The 18,178-nt window shown below is 47.4% G+C and overlaps 1 protein-coding gene across 10 annotated transcripts in view; it reads right to left on the bottom strand.

Moving 5' to 3' along the window:
* Positions 1-18,178, bottom strand: part of FAM219A (family with sequence similarity 219 member A) — a 55,310-nt gene that overhangs the window by 4,097 nt on the left and 33,035 nt on the right. For 2 of the 10 annotated variants that reach the window (XM_022551566.3, XM_022551565.3), the window contains exons 2-4: positions 3,476-3,575; positions 436-538; positions 102-182 (exon numbers count right to left, since the gene is read on the bottom strand). In XM_022551566.3, the coding sequence (XP_022407274.1) occupies positions 102-182; positions 436-538; positions 3,476-3,575 (284 nt within the window). Of the gene's footprint in view, positions 1-101; positions 231-435; positions 563-3,475; positions 3,576-13,138; positions 14,616-18,178 lie in introns of those variants that run through there. The other 8 variants (XM_022551568.3, XM_022551567.3, XM_089913099.1 and 5 more) reach the window with 7 other exon arrangements.

The following is an 18,178-nucleotide window of genomic DNA, read 5'->3' as shown; positions in this document are numbered from 1 at the left end:
CCCAATTCCGACAATATAGCAAGTACGTCCTGTACAGCCCACTTGTGTGTTTGCACAGGCTGCTGTGGCTTGCCCGGCTGCCCCAGTGTCTCTGTACACACCTGTCCGTGTCAAGGGCTACCAGTGGCTTCTCGTCTGGGCTCTGGTCAAGCGAGGAGTAGCCTTTATTGGGGACGACCAGCCTGGGTGGAGAATTGTGGGGACTGGATTGGCAACTGAAGCACACAAGCCTGGCAAGGAACTGGGTTAGGCCGTGCCGACCACCTCCCTCACCCTACGCCACCCTCGCCACCTTGGATCCTGGGAGGCCCTCTCCTCTCAGAGAGGAGCTGGGCCTGAGGAGGGAGGGAAGACGGGAGGCTCAGAACCAGCAGAGATAGGTGCTGGCTGGCAGGGCCCTGGTAGGGTGGAGCGGGGTGGGGGTGGGGCCTCTACCTTGTCCGGGCCATGACATTGTTCTTCTTGGGTTGCTGGTTGACGGGGCTCCCCATGCTGCCGTTCTTCAGGGAGCCCTTCCGGGCCAGCTCCCGCTGCTTCTCTGCAGGGGAACACGGGAAGGAAGCTGTGTCCTTCCCCCAGGGGCACCCTGCCTTACTGTTCGGGGCAGCCTGGGCTGGGCCTCCATGGTGAAACCCCTTGCTTCTCTAAGAACTGAGGCAGGGATCCAACTCCAGGCCCTGCTGCTCGGGAGAGACAGCACTTGGCTCTGCACAACCTAAGGCAGATAGTAAGGGGGCAACATGAGGAGGCTGACCCCTGTCTTCCAGGAGCTGCACTACCAAGTTGGGCAGCTAGTGTGTGCTTGATTCCAGAGAAAGGTTGGAGCAGGAGACATAGAGCAGAAGGATGGCAGGGCTTCCTGCAGGTGACACCTTGACGTGGAGAGAGGAGGGCATTCTAGTAAGGAGGGAGAGTGTACAGAAAAATGCACTTAGAAGTTGAGTGTAATAAGTGTGGATGTGGATGGGATGGAGGGGTGAAGATGGAGGGAGGTCAGTTTAGAAAAGTAGGATACATTTAGTCAGTCATTTATTTATTCAGCAAACATCTGTGTCACCAGTCATGTCTCAGGTCCTGTGCTAAGCGGCTGGGGGCTCCCTCTGATTACAGACTCAGAGCATGAAGGCCTTGAATGCCAAACAGATGAGTTAGGGATTAATGCAGAAGGAAAAGAAGCCACTGAAGGTTGTAGAGTGGGAGGGGCAGATGGGGCTGGCAGGGTAAGGGGCAGGAGGCTGGGGGAGCCCCTCTGCCTAGACTACTTCTGACTCCTCTGTCAGCCTCTGAATTCTCTGAGGCTCCATAGCCTACCAGATTCATGGGGCTGGCAACCAGGTGACCCATTGCCTCATGTGTGGCCCTGTTACCAGTAGCCAGTTGCTGCCTGGGCCCTAGAGGAGGCCTGGCTACCCATTCCTCCTTGTCATTTCAGCCCCGATGTAGGAAAAAGGACTGCCAGGGGAAAGCTCTCATAAAATAACCACAAGCTCCAGAGAGGAAGGATGGGATGGGCATTTCCAGCTACTGTGACTCTGGAATTTCCTCGACCTCCATGTCTCCGTGTCTCTCATCTCCCAGTCTCTAACCCTTTTTCTTTGCCACTGCTCACCTAACTCCCTCAAACCTGCCTCCACCTCCTTTCCAGCAGGCAGCACCTGCCATTACCACCCCAAGCCTCTAGGGGGTGCAATTCGCCTTAAAGTTCCTGGTGGGGATTTTCCTCAGTACAACTGGAACGAGGTTGTGAATTTTCTAGAGGAGCTTTGGTGGCAATGTAATGGGCAGGACAAAAGAGTGTCATTTTATTTTATTTATTTTATTTTATTTTATTTCTTAAGTGTTATTTTAAAAGCATGTTGGAATTGTTTGAAACTGAAAAATGCTAACAATAAACTGGGAAAACAAAACTACAGACTACTATGCAACTATTTAAAAGAATGAAGTCATTCTCTATATACTGATATTGGAAGGGGCTCTAAGACATTAAGTGGAAAACAAAAACGAAAAAAGTTTCAGAAAATATGTACAGTATGATACCACTTGTGTTAAAATAAAAAATAAAATGAAAAAACTAAAAAACGCTTGGAATGATGATCTCTGGGGAGGAGAATATGACGGGCGAGAGTAAAGGAGAAGTTATACTTGTTAAAATATTTGTATTGTTAAACAATAATAAGCAAATAAAACTGGCTGCTCAAAAACAGTTTGAGTTTGGTGTCCTGGGACAATGAACAAATTCCACTGAGAGGACTGCTCTCTTGTTTAGAAAAACAGCCTGAGGGGCTCCCCGGATTTGGTCTAGAAGGAGAAAAACAAGGTTAACAAAAAGCTGAATAACATAACAGGACTCTGTGAAAAGGAGTCCTGGCAGCTGCAGAGGGAGAATGTTTTAGAACAGATAGGAAAGGGTTCTCAGGACTAAGGAGGGGTCCAGTATTTGATGGGCAGCTGGAGCCTGAGGAGAAAGATGGGCAGGAGGGTGGCAGGGATGGCAGAGAAGTTTGGAAGGATAGTGACAGCCTGTATTTAATTGTTAACTCTTTCCTGGATGCATTATGTTATAACTTCTCTTCGTGAAAACAAATTTTTATTTTTATATTTTTATATTTATTTATTTTTGGCCGCACCTTGTGGCTTGCGGGATCTTAGTTCCCTGACCAGGGATCAAACCCAGGCCCTCGGCAGTGGAAGCACGGAGTTCTAACCACTGGACCGCTAGGGAATTCCCGAAGGCAAATTATTAATTACAAGCCTGTTTATGCATGGCAGCCTTGGGTGAGTGAAACTGGTCCCTGAAGGGAGAGACGCAGTATTCGGCGTAGGGTGAAGTGATAGCAGCAGCTGCAGGAGCTCTGGGCAATGGTTGGGAGACATGTGACTTCAAAGGAGCAGGCTGTAGCATAAACTGACTTTGGAGTGGACGTAAGATAAACCCCCAAGGGAAAGGTGACCCTGGAAAGTGGGGGAGAGATTTGGGTTTATTAAGAAACTATGAGAAAGCTCCCCCAAACAGGAGCCGATGAGATCCTGAGATCTCCAGATAGGCTGACATAGGAATGGGGAGAGGGGCTCAGCTTCTAGGTTTTGGGAGCCTCATTCCTTTCTACCCCTCAGACACAGCAACTGACACCCCACCTCTAAGGCAGCTTCCTCTTAGCCTGGTCCAGTGTTTGATGGGACTGCCAACCCACTCTCTGGGGTTCCATGCTTTTACCCCTGCAGCTATCCCCTGGAATACCTGGAGCCTTCTTGGCCTCAGAGATGCCTCTAGAGTTCTGGGCTCCTGTAGAGAACTGTAATTTCCCTCTTGGCCTTGCAGGAGATAAGGTGCCTGGCGGTGCCAATGACTTGGTGGCTGGAGTCTTGGAATCAGCTAGCCTGAGTTGGTTTATTTGTGGTACCTCATTGTAGACCCAGCCCAGACCACCTTGTCTGTCCACTCCCCACATATCCCTCACCCCCCAGACACACTCACCCAGCTTCACTTGGAGCGGGGATGGTTTGTAATTCATGGCTACTGACTCACCCTCCCGGGCGTCACAGTCTCCGTCTGAGATGGAGGCGGCGGCTGGGTCCTGGGGGAGAAAGCAGAGAGATAGGGAGCTGTTAGGAAGTGAACACAGTGGGCTGCTCTCACCTGTCCTCTGGAGGCATTTTTCCCTGGCAGCAGGCAGGGTATTCAGGGAGGGAGGGACAGACCCATCTACCATGGGAGGAAGACACTGAGCTGGGTGGAAGAGCTACTTACACCCACCTGGGTGTCTATCTTTTAAGTCCTGTGTGATCCACCTCCCCCAGGAAGCCTACCGCAATTCCTTAAACCCAAAGGACCACCTTCTCCAACCTCCCATACTCGTTGCCCTGTTCCTCAGGGCCCTTCCTATGTACTTGTTTGGAAAGGTCTTTCTAGATTCCTGTGAGTTTAAGTCTGCATTAGGTCAGGGTAGGTGCTCCCTGAGACAGGCCTTCTCCCTCTGTTTCCCCTAGCACTGAATGATCCCTTCACAGGATCCAGAGAACTGACTGTCCAAGCCAGGCTAGACTTCAAGGCTGCAGCCACAGCAGTTCTAACGAGGACTTCTCCATTTCACAGATGAGTGCTAAAGAGTGTCTCCTGCGAGAACCTAAATGGTTGGCTGGGAATGGTAGGTGAGAAGACAAATAATGACAAATCAGCTGGTGGCCAGTTAGTCCTGTGTTGCCCACACAGGGCTTGACGCTACAGATGACAAGGAAGGTAGGAAAGCATGCATCCTGTGCGTCGTCCAGGGTCTGCAACTGTTTCGATCTCCCTCACTGCCCTCCTTACTGACTTCTTCCCATTGCAATGGGCGCCGTGCTGCCCAGAGTCCTACTCTAGCCTCACTATTCCCTCCCAAACACCCCAAATCTCTGCTACAAGATCCAGGGCCTTGGCCCACCCTGCCTCAGTCAGTTGGAAGGGGCTGGAGCCATTCACATTCTCCCTGAGAAACTAATGACCAACCATTGATACAGGTGCTGCCACCCTAACCATCTGCCTAGGGTCACAGAGTGGTATGCCTAAGGTCTAAGGATTGCAGAGAGGATCCAGGGCTGTGCCTGCTCTGCCTCTGGGGACAGGGAGCGCAGACAGATAGGCAGGCAGAATGCTCCAGGCCCAGGGATCTGAGTGGCTTCTGGTGACCCATCAAGGGAAGGGTATATAGCCATTAGGGTGATTTCTGTTCCCTTTAGAATGAAGCAGTGGGGATGAAAACACGCTTGTCACTAAGGGAAAAGGGAAAAGTCTAGAATGTTTGGGAGGGAAATCCTGGCCTTGTCTATGTTTCCTTAGGCCATTCAGAGTGCAAGGCCCAGGGTGGGCTGTGTTGCCATAGTGGTTTGTGAGTTCCCGAGGGCAGAACCTGGGCCTGTGTCCTCGATTTCCATCCTTAGCTGTCCTTGAGGGGGATGGGACAGGAAGGTAGAACAGGTGTGAGGGGGGGGCGGGGAGCTGCAGTGCCTGCATCCCAGGCAACTTCCCAACAGTCTTTCCAAGTCCCTCATCCTCTGCCTCCCTGGCTCAGCTCCTTCTTGGGAGACTGATTACTGGCAGTCTCTATCCCCTGCAGCCCTGGAGCAGGAGGCCTCTAGTGGCCTTTACATGCCTCTCTGTGGCCAAAACAGCCTCGCAAGTGCTGCCTGTAGGGAACGTGGAGACCTGACGGCTGAGCTCTAGGCTGCAGGGAAGGCTCACTCCCAAAGCAGCCTGAGGGCGGGCTTCTCAAAGGGTAAAACCCATAAAACGTGCCTGTGGAGCCCTACCAGGGAAGCAGTGGCAGATTTCCAATTTCCTCTACTTTTTCTGTAGCATTTGTCACATGTCACACATACCACATCCATTTGGAAATGGTTTTCTCCGCTGGCTTCCAGGACACTATGCCCCTTGGCTCATCTTGCCTCTTTGACCATCATCCCTGCCTCCTCCAACAGCTAACTTTAAGAACTCAGGCTCTCAGGCATTTGGGGCTAACTTTCCCTCCTCAGTGCAGATGAGTTCATCAGAGTTTCTTCTCTCAGGCTGGAAGTACTAGGTAGCAACACTGGAGGGAGGTGGTGCAGGAAGGATGGGGGGCTGGGAAGCTGTTGAGCAACTCTGGTCACAGGGACCCACGTGTGGTCCCTGCGGCTACTGGGCAGGTCCTAGTGGCATTTGGTCCTTGAGTGAAACTGCCAGTCCCTTTGGGTCAAGAGCCAGGGTGCAAAGTCCTAGACTGAGAGGTCCCATGCAAACTCATCATTCAGCATCTCCCCGTCATTGTCCATGATAGAAGGCCATCTTAGTGGCAGGAACAAAGATCTCTGGCACTGTGCCTGCAAACTCAAGCCTTTACTGTGGGCTTCCTGTATGTCTTTCCTGAGACATGCAGCCAATGCACCATGACCATCACATGGAAATGTAATCAGGGAGATTAAATGTGAAATATTCATGAATATAAGTATCAGAGAGGAATCCAGGCAGAAGGAAGCATCTGGCTCCAAGAAATCAGGGAGAATTTAAAATGCCCCCCAAGGACACCTGACAGGAGTTAGCTAGATCCAGGAACTAGAGTGGCGATTAGCAAGATTATTAATAAACACTCAGCAGAGACAGACATTGAAATGCATCTCTAACAGCAACCTATGTTTCTACAACCCTGCATACAAATTCTCCAAAGACTACAGAGATGATTAATAGCTCAATCTCACTGTTTCTGGGACAGAATATATAGGCTAATGGCCAATGTATAACTAGAGTATGTATAACTAGAGTATGGCCAGTATAACTAGAGGAAGGAAAAGTGCCAGAAGAATCTTTAAGAGTTAGTCTGGTCCAGTGCTTTTCATTCAACTGTGTTTCCTGAACCCTGTGCCTTGGGCAGGGCTGAGTGAGAGAGGAAAGTAATAAGAGGGGATCTGGCTTGCCTTCAACCAGAATAGATCCGTTTTGATTTCATTTACAGATCAGCCTTTCTGCAAGATTTTGGTTGAAGAAGGGTTTTATTGCTTTTTAAAAAAGGGTGGGGGAGGGGTTTAAAACACATTGATTTAGTCAAATCTTTTAAAAATGCTTTACTATAGAACTTACTAAATTTACAGGAAAACAGAGAAAACAATACAGGGAGACCAGTTTAGACTATTCTTTTTAAAAATCCTGGGGACGTCCCTGGTGATCCAGTGGATAAGACTCTGCGCTCCCAATGCAGGGAGCCCGGGTTCGATCCCTGGTCAGGGAACTAGATCCTGCAATGCATGCTGCAACTAAGAATCCGCATGCTGCAACTAAGAGTCCACATGTTGCAACTAAGAAGTCCGCATGCTGCAACTAAAGATCTCTCATGCCGCAACAAAGATCCCGCATGCCAAAACTAAGACTTGGTGCAGCCTAGATAAATGTTTTTAAAAAGTTAAAAATCCTCTAAAATTAAAAAAAAAAAAGATCCCTCTTTAAAAAAGAAAATCCTGGCTCCTCCGTTTACTAGCTGTGTGATCTGGGATTTAGTTTCCTCATCTGTAGAGTGGGACTAATACTAATACCTATGTCAAAGGTTTCTGTGAGGATAAAGTGATACTATGTAATCTAGAGCTTAATATGTAAGCATTTAGAATAGTAGTTAGTATACTACATACTGAGCACTACATTTGTGCTAACTATAAAGTTTTTATTAGTACAGGCTCTGTGGGACCCACACAATCATGAACAACGTGCCCTGGCAGTGACTGATCCACAGCAGCAGCCCTGGCACCACACATGTTGGGGCCTGGCTTATGTGCGAAGGTGTCTGTGGAATAGATGCTCCCTCCACAGGGTGAGGAGGGGCCTGATCAGGGGACATTCTGTCTTCTCTCTCGCCTCACTTCATTATGCTGCATTTCTCTCACTTATTTAACAGTGGTAGGCCTGGGGCTCATAAAGATAAACAGAAATAGGCCCATCCTTGAGGAACTCCCAGTAATTATCAGTAAATGTAACAAGGGCCATAAAAGTAGAAGGAAAGGAACAAAGAAGTCCGAGAAAACTTCACAGAGGAAGACACTTGAAAAGATCTCAAAACATCAGTTCACCAGTTAGCTTAAGAGGAAGGAGGAAGGATGTTCAGGGAACATCTGCAAAGGCTCAGAAGACTGAAACTAGCATTGCATATTCAAGGAACAGTATTTTGCTATAGTTGAAATCTAGAAGGCATGATGAAAAGTGGCAGGAAATAAAGTTGTGGGGCCAGGAGGGCTCAGACTGCGGGAGAGGTTGGGTCTTGATTTTGCTCTTTACTCAGAATATGATGGGGAGGGCTTCCCTGGTGGCTCAGTGGTTGAGAGTCCGCCTGCCGATGCAGGGGACACGGGTTCTTGTCCCGGTCCGGGAAGATCCCACATGTCGTGGAGCGGCTGGGCCCGTGAGCCATGGCCGCTGAGCCTGCGCGTCTGGAGCCTGTGCTCCGCAGTGGGAGGGGCCACAACAGTGAGAGGCCCGCGTACAGCAAAAAAAAAAAAAAAAAAAAAGAATATGATGGGGCAGCCAGTGAAGCCTTGAGTGGGGGAGTAACGTGATCAGATTTGAGGTGGAGAAGGACCCTCTCATAGCCATATAGAAGATGGAGGGGAAGGGAATGAGACTGAAGGTCAGAAAACTACTGCAACAGTGCCAGCAGGAGATGACAGGGACCTGAGCTAAACAGAAGCAGAAGATAAAAGGCCAGAAAGGAGGATGTTAAAGAGGGTAGAGTGGCAGACTTTAGAGATAAGATGTAGAAGAAGGAGTCCAGACATTCTTAGTTTTCTGTTTGGAGTAATTGGGAAAGGGGCACTAATTACTAAAACAGACAACGCAGGAGAAGGCATAACTACACTCAGGGAAAATTAGATGAGCTCAGTATGGGACATGTTGAGCCTTGAAGTGGCTTTCGGACACTTAGATGGCATCATTAGTCAGTAGGAACTGAGGTTTGGGATCTCAGGAAAGAGATGTGGACTGGTGGTGATGGAAGCCCACAGAGGAGAATAAGTCTTCTCAGGAAGAATGAGCACAGTGAAAAGAGATAGGAGCCAAGAATGGAGTCCTGAGGAGCATCCAATATTAGGGAATGAGTGGAAGAAGAAGATTGAGTAGGAGCAGAAAGACGAGATGTAGAAAAAGATCTAGGGAGACCTTCAAGTAGTTTCAAGGTGGAAGAAATCAACAGGGTCAAATAAACACATGAGTCCATAAGATAAAGACAATATTTAGAAATAAGGAAGTCACAGGTGGCCTCAGCAAACAGAGTTTTGGTTGAATGGTAAGAACAGAGCCCAGATTCCAGGGGGTTTAGGAGGGAATAGGAGATGAGGAAGTAGAGACAGTGAACATAGGCTATTTTTTCAAGGAGCTAAACTGCGAAGAGAAGGAATGAGAGTGAATGACTGTCAGAGGGAGCTTTGGAGCTGAAGGATTCTTTGGAGCTAGGGAACACCTGACCACTGTCCTAGACTGAAGGGAAGGAAGTTGGGTCAACAAGGAGATGTTTGATGGAGCATGGTCTTTGAGGAGTCAAGAGAAGATGGAACCAGAATCAGACCAGAGGAGGAAGGCTCCTTGCTGAAATGGAAGGGAGGTGAAGATGGGTGGGGGATGCAGATAACATGGAGGCAGAAAGGTGGGTGGAAAGTTCAGGGAGTTCATTCCTAAAAGCCTAGTTAAGTAAAGAAGGGGGTGAATGCTAAGGGATTGAGGAAAAGAGGGACACTTGGTGGCTAGCCAGGAGTGGAAGGAGATCAGACTGGTGGGGGTCCCAGCTACACAATCCTCATCTTTCACCCACCCTTGATCTCATCTTCAGGATGAAAGGTACTCTCCGTGGTGCTGAACAATTCTGCCTTTGTCTTGTGGACTGAGCACAGATGATTCAAACGACATGATTCAATTTTCATTTTCCCACAGGAAAGGTAACCTCTGTCCTCACCTTCAAGCACTAATTTTCCAGAAGATGGAAATTGAAATGGATTTAGAATGAGATATGAAGAGGGAAAGCGCTTGCACCAACATTATCTAACCTTTCTTCCCCTAACACACATGAATTTTCCTCTAGTTTTAGGAGGGAGTTGGTGGAGGCAGTTCTGAGTTATGAAATACTGAAAGGCTACCTCTGGAATAGAGTCATGTCTGTACCTTGTTCAATTCCCCTGGGTGAAAGCAGGAAGCAGGACAGAATTAGAGCAGGAACAGGGCCAGGAAGAAAGGTAGTGCTGACAAGGAAACGGGAAAACAGGGAAAGATCTGGAGATCAGGCCACCCTCTGACAGGTAGATGATGCAAGATAGGGTATCAAAGACCAACTCTGTTTCTGTCACAATTTGTTCAGCTCAGAAGCTACCTGGGGCTGTGGTCCCCTGCAGGGTTATGCCACTCCCCAAAAACATCTCTTGGCAATGGGGTGGTAAAAAGCATGTTTAGACATCAGTATTTAGAGGGAGATCCCAAAAAGGCAACACTATGCCTTTGTATCCAATGTCCATGGCTTGGCAGAAACCTAACCTCCAGTCCAAGAATATTCAGTAGCAGTCTAGGCATTGGTTAGACCTCTCTACTTCCCTGCAGATGGCTGTTCATTCAGCCTCTAAGGCATTCATCTCTCTCTGACTCAACATCTCAACATGAGAATTAATTGGCCAACCTCACATTGGTCAGAATGGCCATCATCAAAAAATCTACAAACAATAAATACTGGAGAGGGTGTGGAGAAAAGGGAACTCTCCTGCACTGTTGGTGGGAATGTAAATTGATATAGCCACTATGGAGAACAGTATGGAGGTTCCTTAAAAAACTCACAGCAGAACTACCATATGACCCAGAAATCCCACTACTGGGCACATCATATACCCCGAGAAAACCATAATTCAAAAAGATACATGTACCACATGTTCATTGCAGCACTATTTACAATTGCCAGGACATGGAAGCAACCTAAATGTCCATCAACAGATGAATGGATAAAGAAGATGTGGCACATATATACAATGGAATATTACTCGCCATAAAATGGAATGAAATTGAGTTATTTGTAGTGAGGTGGATGGACCTAGAATCTGTCATACAGAGTAAAGTAAGTCAGAAAGAGAAAAACAAATACCGTATGCTAACGCATATATATGGAATTTTTAAAAGTGGTACTGATGAACCTAGTGGAAGGGCAGGAATAAAGACGCAGACGTAGAGAATGGACTTGGGGGCATGGGGTGGGGGGAAGGGGAAGCTGGGATGAAGTGAGAGAGTAGCATTAACATATATACGCTACCAAATGTGAAATGGATGGCTAGTGGGAAGCTGCTGCATAGCACAGGGAGATCAGCTCGGTGCTTTGTGATGACCTACATGGATGGGATAGGGAGGGTGGGAGGGAGGCTCAAGACGGAGGGGATATGGGTACATATGTATACATATAGCTGATTCACTTTGTTGTACAGCAGAAGCTAACACAACATTGTAAAGCATTTATACTCCAATAGAGATGTGGAAAAAAAAAAGAGAACTATTTGGCCAATGACAGTTCCTGCTCTGCGGTACGATCTGAAGTCCTGAGTCCCATTTCCCGAGTCCAGTTGTTGGGCAGCTCCCACTTTTATTCCCTATCTCCCCCTTCACCAGGATTTCTCCAGGAGCTGCCTGAATTGCCAGGCAATTGGCCAGGACTTCAGTCCTTTTAGGACACATAAGTGGGCCCTTAGGGGCCCCACTTATAGGGAAGGACAAAGACCTCTCTCAGGCATAAGGTCTTTTGGGGGATATCTGAAGGAGAATCAGGGAAACATGAGGGAGACAGTCTTTCCAAGTACTGTTCGTAACTCTTACAAAGAGGGGAAGAAGAACAGAAGAGCTGGGAAAGTCTGTGAAGCCTGAATTTGGGAGAGGGGGCAGAGGATCCTGTCGAGCTCAGGGAGGCCTCTCTTACCAGTCTAAATCCCCTCAATCTTCAAGGTTTTTCTCTAAAAGAAGACTCAATTCAAACAAAGTCAACACACTGAGTGTGCACTCCTTTTCAGCTCTGGACTGGGTGCTGGTAGTAGAGAAGGAAAGCACACTTTCTCCACACACACCACACTTCTGCACAGCATTATGGGATAAAGCAAAGTTCCCCAGAAAGAAGTGGAAAGGATTCTTATGGCTGGGCTAGAGTTCAAGAACTCAAGTTAGTCCTGTGTGTAACTGAAGATCTTCTGTTTCCTTAAACAGCTCCTAGGATGGAGTTCATTACCAAAAACAAGCACCTCCAAGTTTTAGTATCTTTGTGGTGGCTGTCATTGGGAGAACCAAAATGCAGAACCCCATGGCTAGTAACAGCTTTAGCCATGGTGAGTTTAATAGATTTTTCTATTATAAAGTAATACATGCCAAAAATTTAAAAAAATCACCTTGAGTTTTACCACTTTGAGGTAATCTTTGTTAATGTTCTAGTGTATTTGAGTCTTCTGTGTATACTACAGTAGGAACAATAGGGGGTTTCCCTCTCTGGGAGCTGGTGTTTCTCTTGTCCTCATGGTCACAGGGCTTCTAGGTACCATGTTGGTTTTGTGTGGTCTTGCCCTTGCTTAGACCAGGCAGAGCCAATCAGAGTCTCCGCCAGAATTGGGAAGTGGGATGATGAGGAGATGTAAAGCTCAAGACTGTAGATTAGGTAGGAGAGAAGGCCATTGGGCAGGGAGACAAGAATAAAGCTGATGTTCAGAAAGAAGCAAACACAAGGGACAGAGAAAGCCTTCCCTAGGTTTCAGGTTCTGGTTCTAGAACTTGCCCTACCCTTCTAAGGTTTGACGTCACGCCTGTCCTTAGATACTATGAGAAAATCTAGTGTCCTTACTGTCTAGTTGCCTTTTTAACTTATACTAGCTTGAGCTGGATTTTGTTACTGTAACCAGTAAGTACCAACTAATAAATAGGCATAGAACAACATTTAAAGAAAAACACACTGTATCTTATATTCTGTACTTAAAAAAATTAGTATTAGGACATAATCGACTCTCCATAGTTTTACATAGCTTTCTTTTTTTTTTTTTACATAGCTTTCTTAACCATCAGCTTAATGACTGCATAATATCCATAGAGGGGATGTACAATAACTTTTTTTTTTTTTTTTTTTTTTTTGCTGTACACGGGCCTCCCACCACCACGGCCCCTCCCATTGCGGAGCACACAGCCTCAATGGCCATGGCTCACGGGCCCAGTCGCCCCACACCATGTGGGATCCTCCCGGACTGGGGCACGAACCCACGTCCCCTGTATTGGCAGGCGGACTCCCAACCACTGCACCACCAGGGAAGCCCTACAATAACTTTTTAACCATTCACTTATTTTGCACATTCAGGTGGTTTGTACTTTTTCACTATTATAAATAATGCTACACTGAAATCCATATATATTTGCATTTAGGATGATTTCTTAAATAAAGTAGAATTACTAAGTAAAAAAGCATGAGCGCCTTTAAGATTCTTGATACATATTGCCAAACTGCTTTCCCAAAGGATTGTTCCAATTTACAATGCCTCCAGTCATGACCAAGAGCTATAGCGGGCCTTTTAGTATTTTATTTTTTGCTGTGTACCAAGGCATTTCAGGTCATCACATCTCTCTATCATCTTCCAAGAGAGCTCTGCTCCAGTCCTTATTTACCTGGTTCCCTCTGGGGAATCTTCTTTCAAAGAATAGAATTTCCTCTGGGCATCATCTGTCAGACGAAATCTCCTGACTTGAGGCCACCAATTAAGAACAAAAGGAGAGAAGACTATTACACTGCAGCTTGGGAAAGGCTCTAAGTGGAGCACCAGTACTGCCTAGTTAATAGCTGGCCACCATGCTTCAGCTGGTCCCTGGCCTGTGCCAGCACATCAGCTGTAGGAACTGTGACTGAAATTACAGAGCCAGGAGGCAAACCTCACAGAGTAAGTCTCCCTTGCTTTCAGACTTGGGGTGAGCCAATTAACCAAAATGGCTCTGGAGTTATTCCAGAGAGAGTGGCAGTTCCTACTCTCTTACCCATTATTGAGTTTTCAAAAATAGCTACTCAGAAACAGGGAGAGAAAAGGATGGTGAAAGATACGAAGCTAGTACTGGGATGGCAAAGAACTGTATTCATTTTTTAAATGGGGAGACAAGGGACCAGTGAGTTTTTAAAAAGATTTAGAATCCTGCTTTGCCTTCTTCATGGTTAGGACTGCTTATCCTAGATTGATGTTCTACTATTCATTCCCATTTCTACTCACCTGGAAACCCTTTGACCAAAAAGCCTTTGTTTGGGAGACAGGACAAGTGCCTCAACTCAGGGACACCCACTGTAGCAGCTACGGCATGGGGGAAGCCTCTGCATAAAGGCCCAGGGGACAACCCTCGTGACCCAGGAGATAGGAGCCAGGGCCAGAAATTGAGAAACCTTGGTTCCTCTGGGAGGCTTGACTTGGCCTAGTCCCTGACCTTCATCCCTACCCTCAAGCTCATCCTCTGAGCCAGATGTTGAGGAGGCGCGCCTGTCTTTCCTCGGACCAGCTAGAGACACAGGTTTTGGCCTATACAGTATTGTGATCTGAAAGGTTTTTGAGCCCCAAATCCTGCTTCCCCCTCACCTGCTCCCATTTCAACCTCTTTAGGGAAAGACCATCTCACTTAATGAAGAAATGGGGGAAGGTGTAAAGGTCTTTAAAAAGTAGATCAACAATGGCTAAAATGGTAAATTTTATGTTATGTATATTTTACCACAATGGAAAAAAAAAAGATTGACTGGCAGGGCTTGAGGCAGGAGGAGAAGATGGGATGAGGGGGGTCAGTGAAGAGGAAGCAGTCCCTTCTCTTTTTTAATTCAGTTTCGGCCAACACAGACTTTGGAGATGAGACCTTTCATAGAAGTGATTCTAAAATCAAGGGAGGGCTTCCCTGGTGGCACAGTGGTTAAGAATCCGCCTGCCAATGCAGGGGACATGGATTCGAGCCCTGGTCCGGGAAGATCCCACATGCCGTGGAGCAACTAAGCCCGTGCGCCACAACTACTGAGCCCGCAAGCCATAACTACTGAAGCCCACGCTCTAGAGCCCGTGCTCCACAACAAGAGAAGCCAACCGCAATGAGAGACCTGCGCACCACAACGAAGAGTCGCCCCCACTCGCCGCGACTAGAGAAAGCCTGCGCGCAGCAACAAAGACCCAAGGCAGCCAAATAAATAAATAAATAAATTTATTAAAAAAATAAAATCAAGGGAGTGGGGCAAGGCAAGGGAATCTGGGGTTCTGGAAGGGCCCAAAGGAGGGAGTAAAAAGGGGACCACATGTTCAGGGATACTAAAGCTTTAAGGAATGCGGTCCAGAGGATCCTTCAGTTTCTTTCCAGGATGTGGATTCTAGTCCCCAATGTAAGGAAGGAGGCACAGAACACTGAGGAGAGATGCTGCCAAGGAATTGACAGAGGGCATTTGGTTGGAGAGTTCTTGAGATTGGTCCTTCATCCAGTCAGCACATGGTAGGAAGCTGAAGCAAGAGAAATGTCAACAAACGTTGACATTTGGTCTCAGCCCAGAATACTTGTGGATCTCATCTGGATCTTGGCTCCAAATCTCACTTGAGGATTTTTGATAAGCTTCAATTACTCAAGAGACTGAGTGAGCCAGGACGGCACTGGTTCTTGAATCTTTTGCACTCCTTGATTTCCCAAGAAAGCAAAGTAGTAGTCTGAAAGTCTATGGGATGCCTTCCCAGAGCTGCCATCTCTGATCCCTTTCCTCTGGCCTTGGAAGAGTAAAGAGCTACTCAACTGAGATGGACAATGGACTTGAGGGCTGGTATCAAATAGCTCCTCTCTGTGGCATTTCCTGCCCCTGCCTTTCCTCTCCTTTTCATCCTCTTCTAACTCTCTAACCTCCATTATGCCTGGCAAGCACCACTTTCTGCTCACACAGACACCTTGCAGTTCTAAAACTCAGCTCTCTGGCCAGAGCAGTCTCCTGTTCTTTCCTTTTTGTCATCCCAATAATTAAGAATTGGAGAGCTTGCAATTTGTTAAAAAAAAAACTTGATGTTCACTGAAGACCAACAAGGGGCAGGCAGGGCACAATGCATTTTGGGGAGGGAAAAACACCAAGACCTGGTTCTTGCCAAGAGGATTTAGTTGAAAGGTGGGGAGTTGACAGACACACAAATTAGCCTATTTTATGCAGAGAGAGGAGCATGGGAGGTAGGAATACATGAAGGGTGGTGGGAGCACAGAGGAGAGAGTGATGGCGGTGGAGGTTTGTTACCCTCCCTGACAAAGAGGGTCAGGCCTGGGAAGGAGCTTGATCAAAGCAGAGGCTCAGCTATTGGGTCAATGGGTACTTTGGCAAGAGGGTGTAGAGCAATGACTGGTGAGGCTTAGCCCTGGGACTAGGACTCTATTCTTACTACTTTTTTTAATCTTCTTTTTAAAAAATATTTATTTATTTATTTGGTTGCACCAGGTCTTAGTTGTGGCCGGTGGGCTCCTTAGTTGCGGCTCACCAGCTCCTTAGTTGCAGCACGTGGGCTCCTTAGTTGTGGCATGCGAACCCTTAGTTGCGGCATGCATGTAGGATCTAGTTCCCTGACCAGGGATCAAACCCGGGCCCCCTGCATTGGGAGCGTGCAGTCTTATCCACTGCACCACCAGGGAAGTCTGTATTCTTACTACTTTTTAATGCTGCTGCTAGTACAACCCCTACTCTGCCACAGGGCACTCAGCCCACCCCATTTCTGTGGGCCAAGTACAGAAATATAGTGGGTTGAGTACATCAGGGGCTTTTCCTTTACCACTGAGATGCACAGACAACTCTCCCACAGGGAAGGGTCGAGAGGATCTAGGTGGGTGGCTGGGAAGTGTTTTTATTGGGAAGGCAAACAGGGATTCAGAGTCCTAAGAGAAAGATATGGTAGCTCTGGTGAAACAAACCCTCACTGCCTCAGGCAGTCACTCTCACCAGGCCTGCTTTGTGCAGCAGGGAGGTCAATGCTAAGGGCTCCTGGCAGCTCATGGCCCAGCTCAGAAGTGGAGGAGGTCAGAGAAGGGAAGAAGAGCCATAAAGCCTCATGAACCCTATCTGAGTTTCCCTAGAGAAGTCAGTTCTTCGAGTGGCCAGTTGGTGGTGGAAGAGTAGGGGGAAGGGGAGATTCTAGACTAGCACAAGCTCAAGGCAAGTTTTCAGCTGTGAAGCCAGCCAGTTGCTGGTTATGCATCTTTCCAGGGAAACAATACTCATCTGCAAAGTTAGATGGTCTTGGGGTCCCTGCTGGAGGGCTCCCCAGGCTCAAGGTGGGACAGAGTCTTTCCCTGCCCACCTGTCACTCCCTGGCTAGTGCAGTGACACTGAATGGATAACTCAAGGGTACAACCTCATTCCTGAGGCATTCACAGGAAGGGACCCTGAAACGACAAATAACCAATACCTACTCAAAGACCCCCTGTAGCTCTGAGCCCACACCTCTGAGGAACACCTCTTTTGCTCTGAAGACACCCGAGCAGGCTTCATCTCTTCTAGACAGTTCTGACACACCTGTACAGCTTACATCCTTCCATACCTGCTGAGCCTATCTGTGTACCTCTAGGATAGTACTTCTTTTTTTTTTTTTTCAGTTTTAGTGCACTTTAATGACAGTAGCTTCCAAAATTTTATGTACGCTGATAACAGGGAATAAAATTTAGGGTAGTACTTCTTAAACATTAATGTGCACACAAATCACCTGGGGATGTTGTTTAAATGCAGATTCTGATTCAGCAGGTCTGGAGTGGAGCCTGAGTATACACATTTCACAAAAGCTCCCGGGTGATACCAGTGTTCTTAGTACAGGGACCACACTTTGAATAGCAAGGCTCTAGGCCAGCCCCTCTACACCTACACCATGCGCAGGCAGCCCCTCAAAGAGCTCTCTGCCCCAGCCTTAATCTGGTTACTTTCTTAGTGTGAAGACAGCATGATGGCTTGCTGGGGGAGGAGATTAGGGAGACTGCCCAAAGCTCATGTTGGGGAGGCAGCTCTGCTAAGAGCTCTGGCTGGGCCCAGGCAGGGAGCTGTTCAGAACAACTTAGCCCAGGTGTGGTTCTTCTGGAATTTATCAAATTGTTTAAGATCTCTTGGACACCTGATATATGTATAGCTATGGTGCTAGGTGCTTTATGTATGTTATCTCATTTAATCCTCCTAAAAGACCAAGTAAGGTAGATATCATTCCTGTTTTAAAAATGAAGAACCTGGTTGTATAAAGCAATACGTTCAAAGTCACACTTTGAAGGTGGTAGCACTAGGATTTGAATCTAATTTGCTCATTTAAAAATATCCCAGCCCCTCCTCAGAGACATCAGATAAAGTCATGAGATTAACAACACACTAGAACTTCCACAGCCGTGGGACTGTGGTCTTGTAAAGCAGGCACTTTGAAGGCTGGTACTAGTCTAATCATGTCTCCAGTGCTCAGCCAATACTTGGAGCCCCTCTTTAGAAAATGGCATGCATGCTTTCTCATCACCAGCCTCCTGCTCAATGAGTTCTCCATAGGAAGAAAATATTAGAGCCACTGAAGCAGTCAATAACTCAAGATGGAGAGAGAGAGAGACTGGCAGGAAGCAGCAAGCAAGAAAAAGCACTGGGAACTGTGAATGCTGAGCCCACGAGAGAAAAGCAGAGGGCAGCACAAGAAAACGAAATAAAAAGGTCTCAGCCAC

The sequence above is a fragment of the Delphinapterus leucas genome, chromosome 6 (assembly GCF_059928025.1).
Source record: "Delphinapterus leucas isolate spDelLeu-1000000601 "Yukka" chromosome 6, BTC_Dleu_Yukka2, whole genome shotgun sequence".
NCBI lineage: Eukaryota > Metazoa > Chordata > Mammalia > Artiodactyla > Monodontidae > Delphinapterus > Delphinapterus leucas.
The sequence above is the reverse complement of the archived record's forward strand: the minus strand, read 5'-3'. Positions and strand labels throughout refer to the sequence as shown.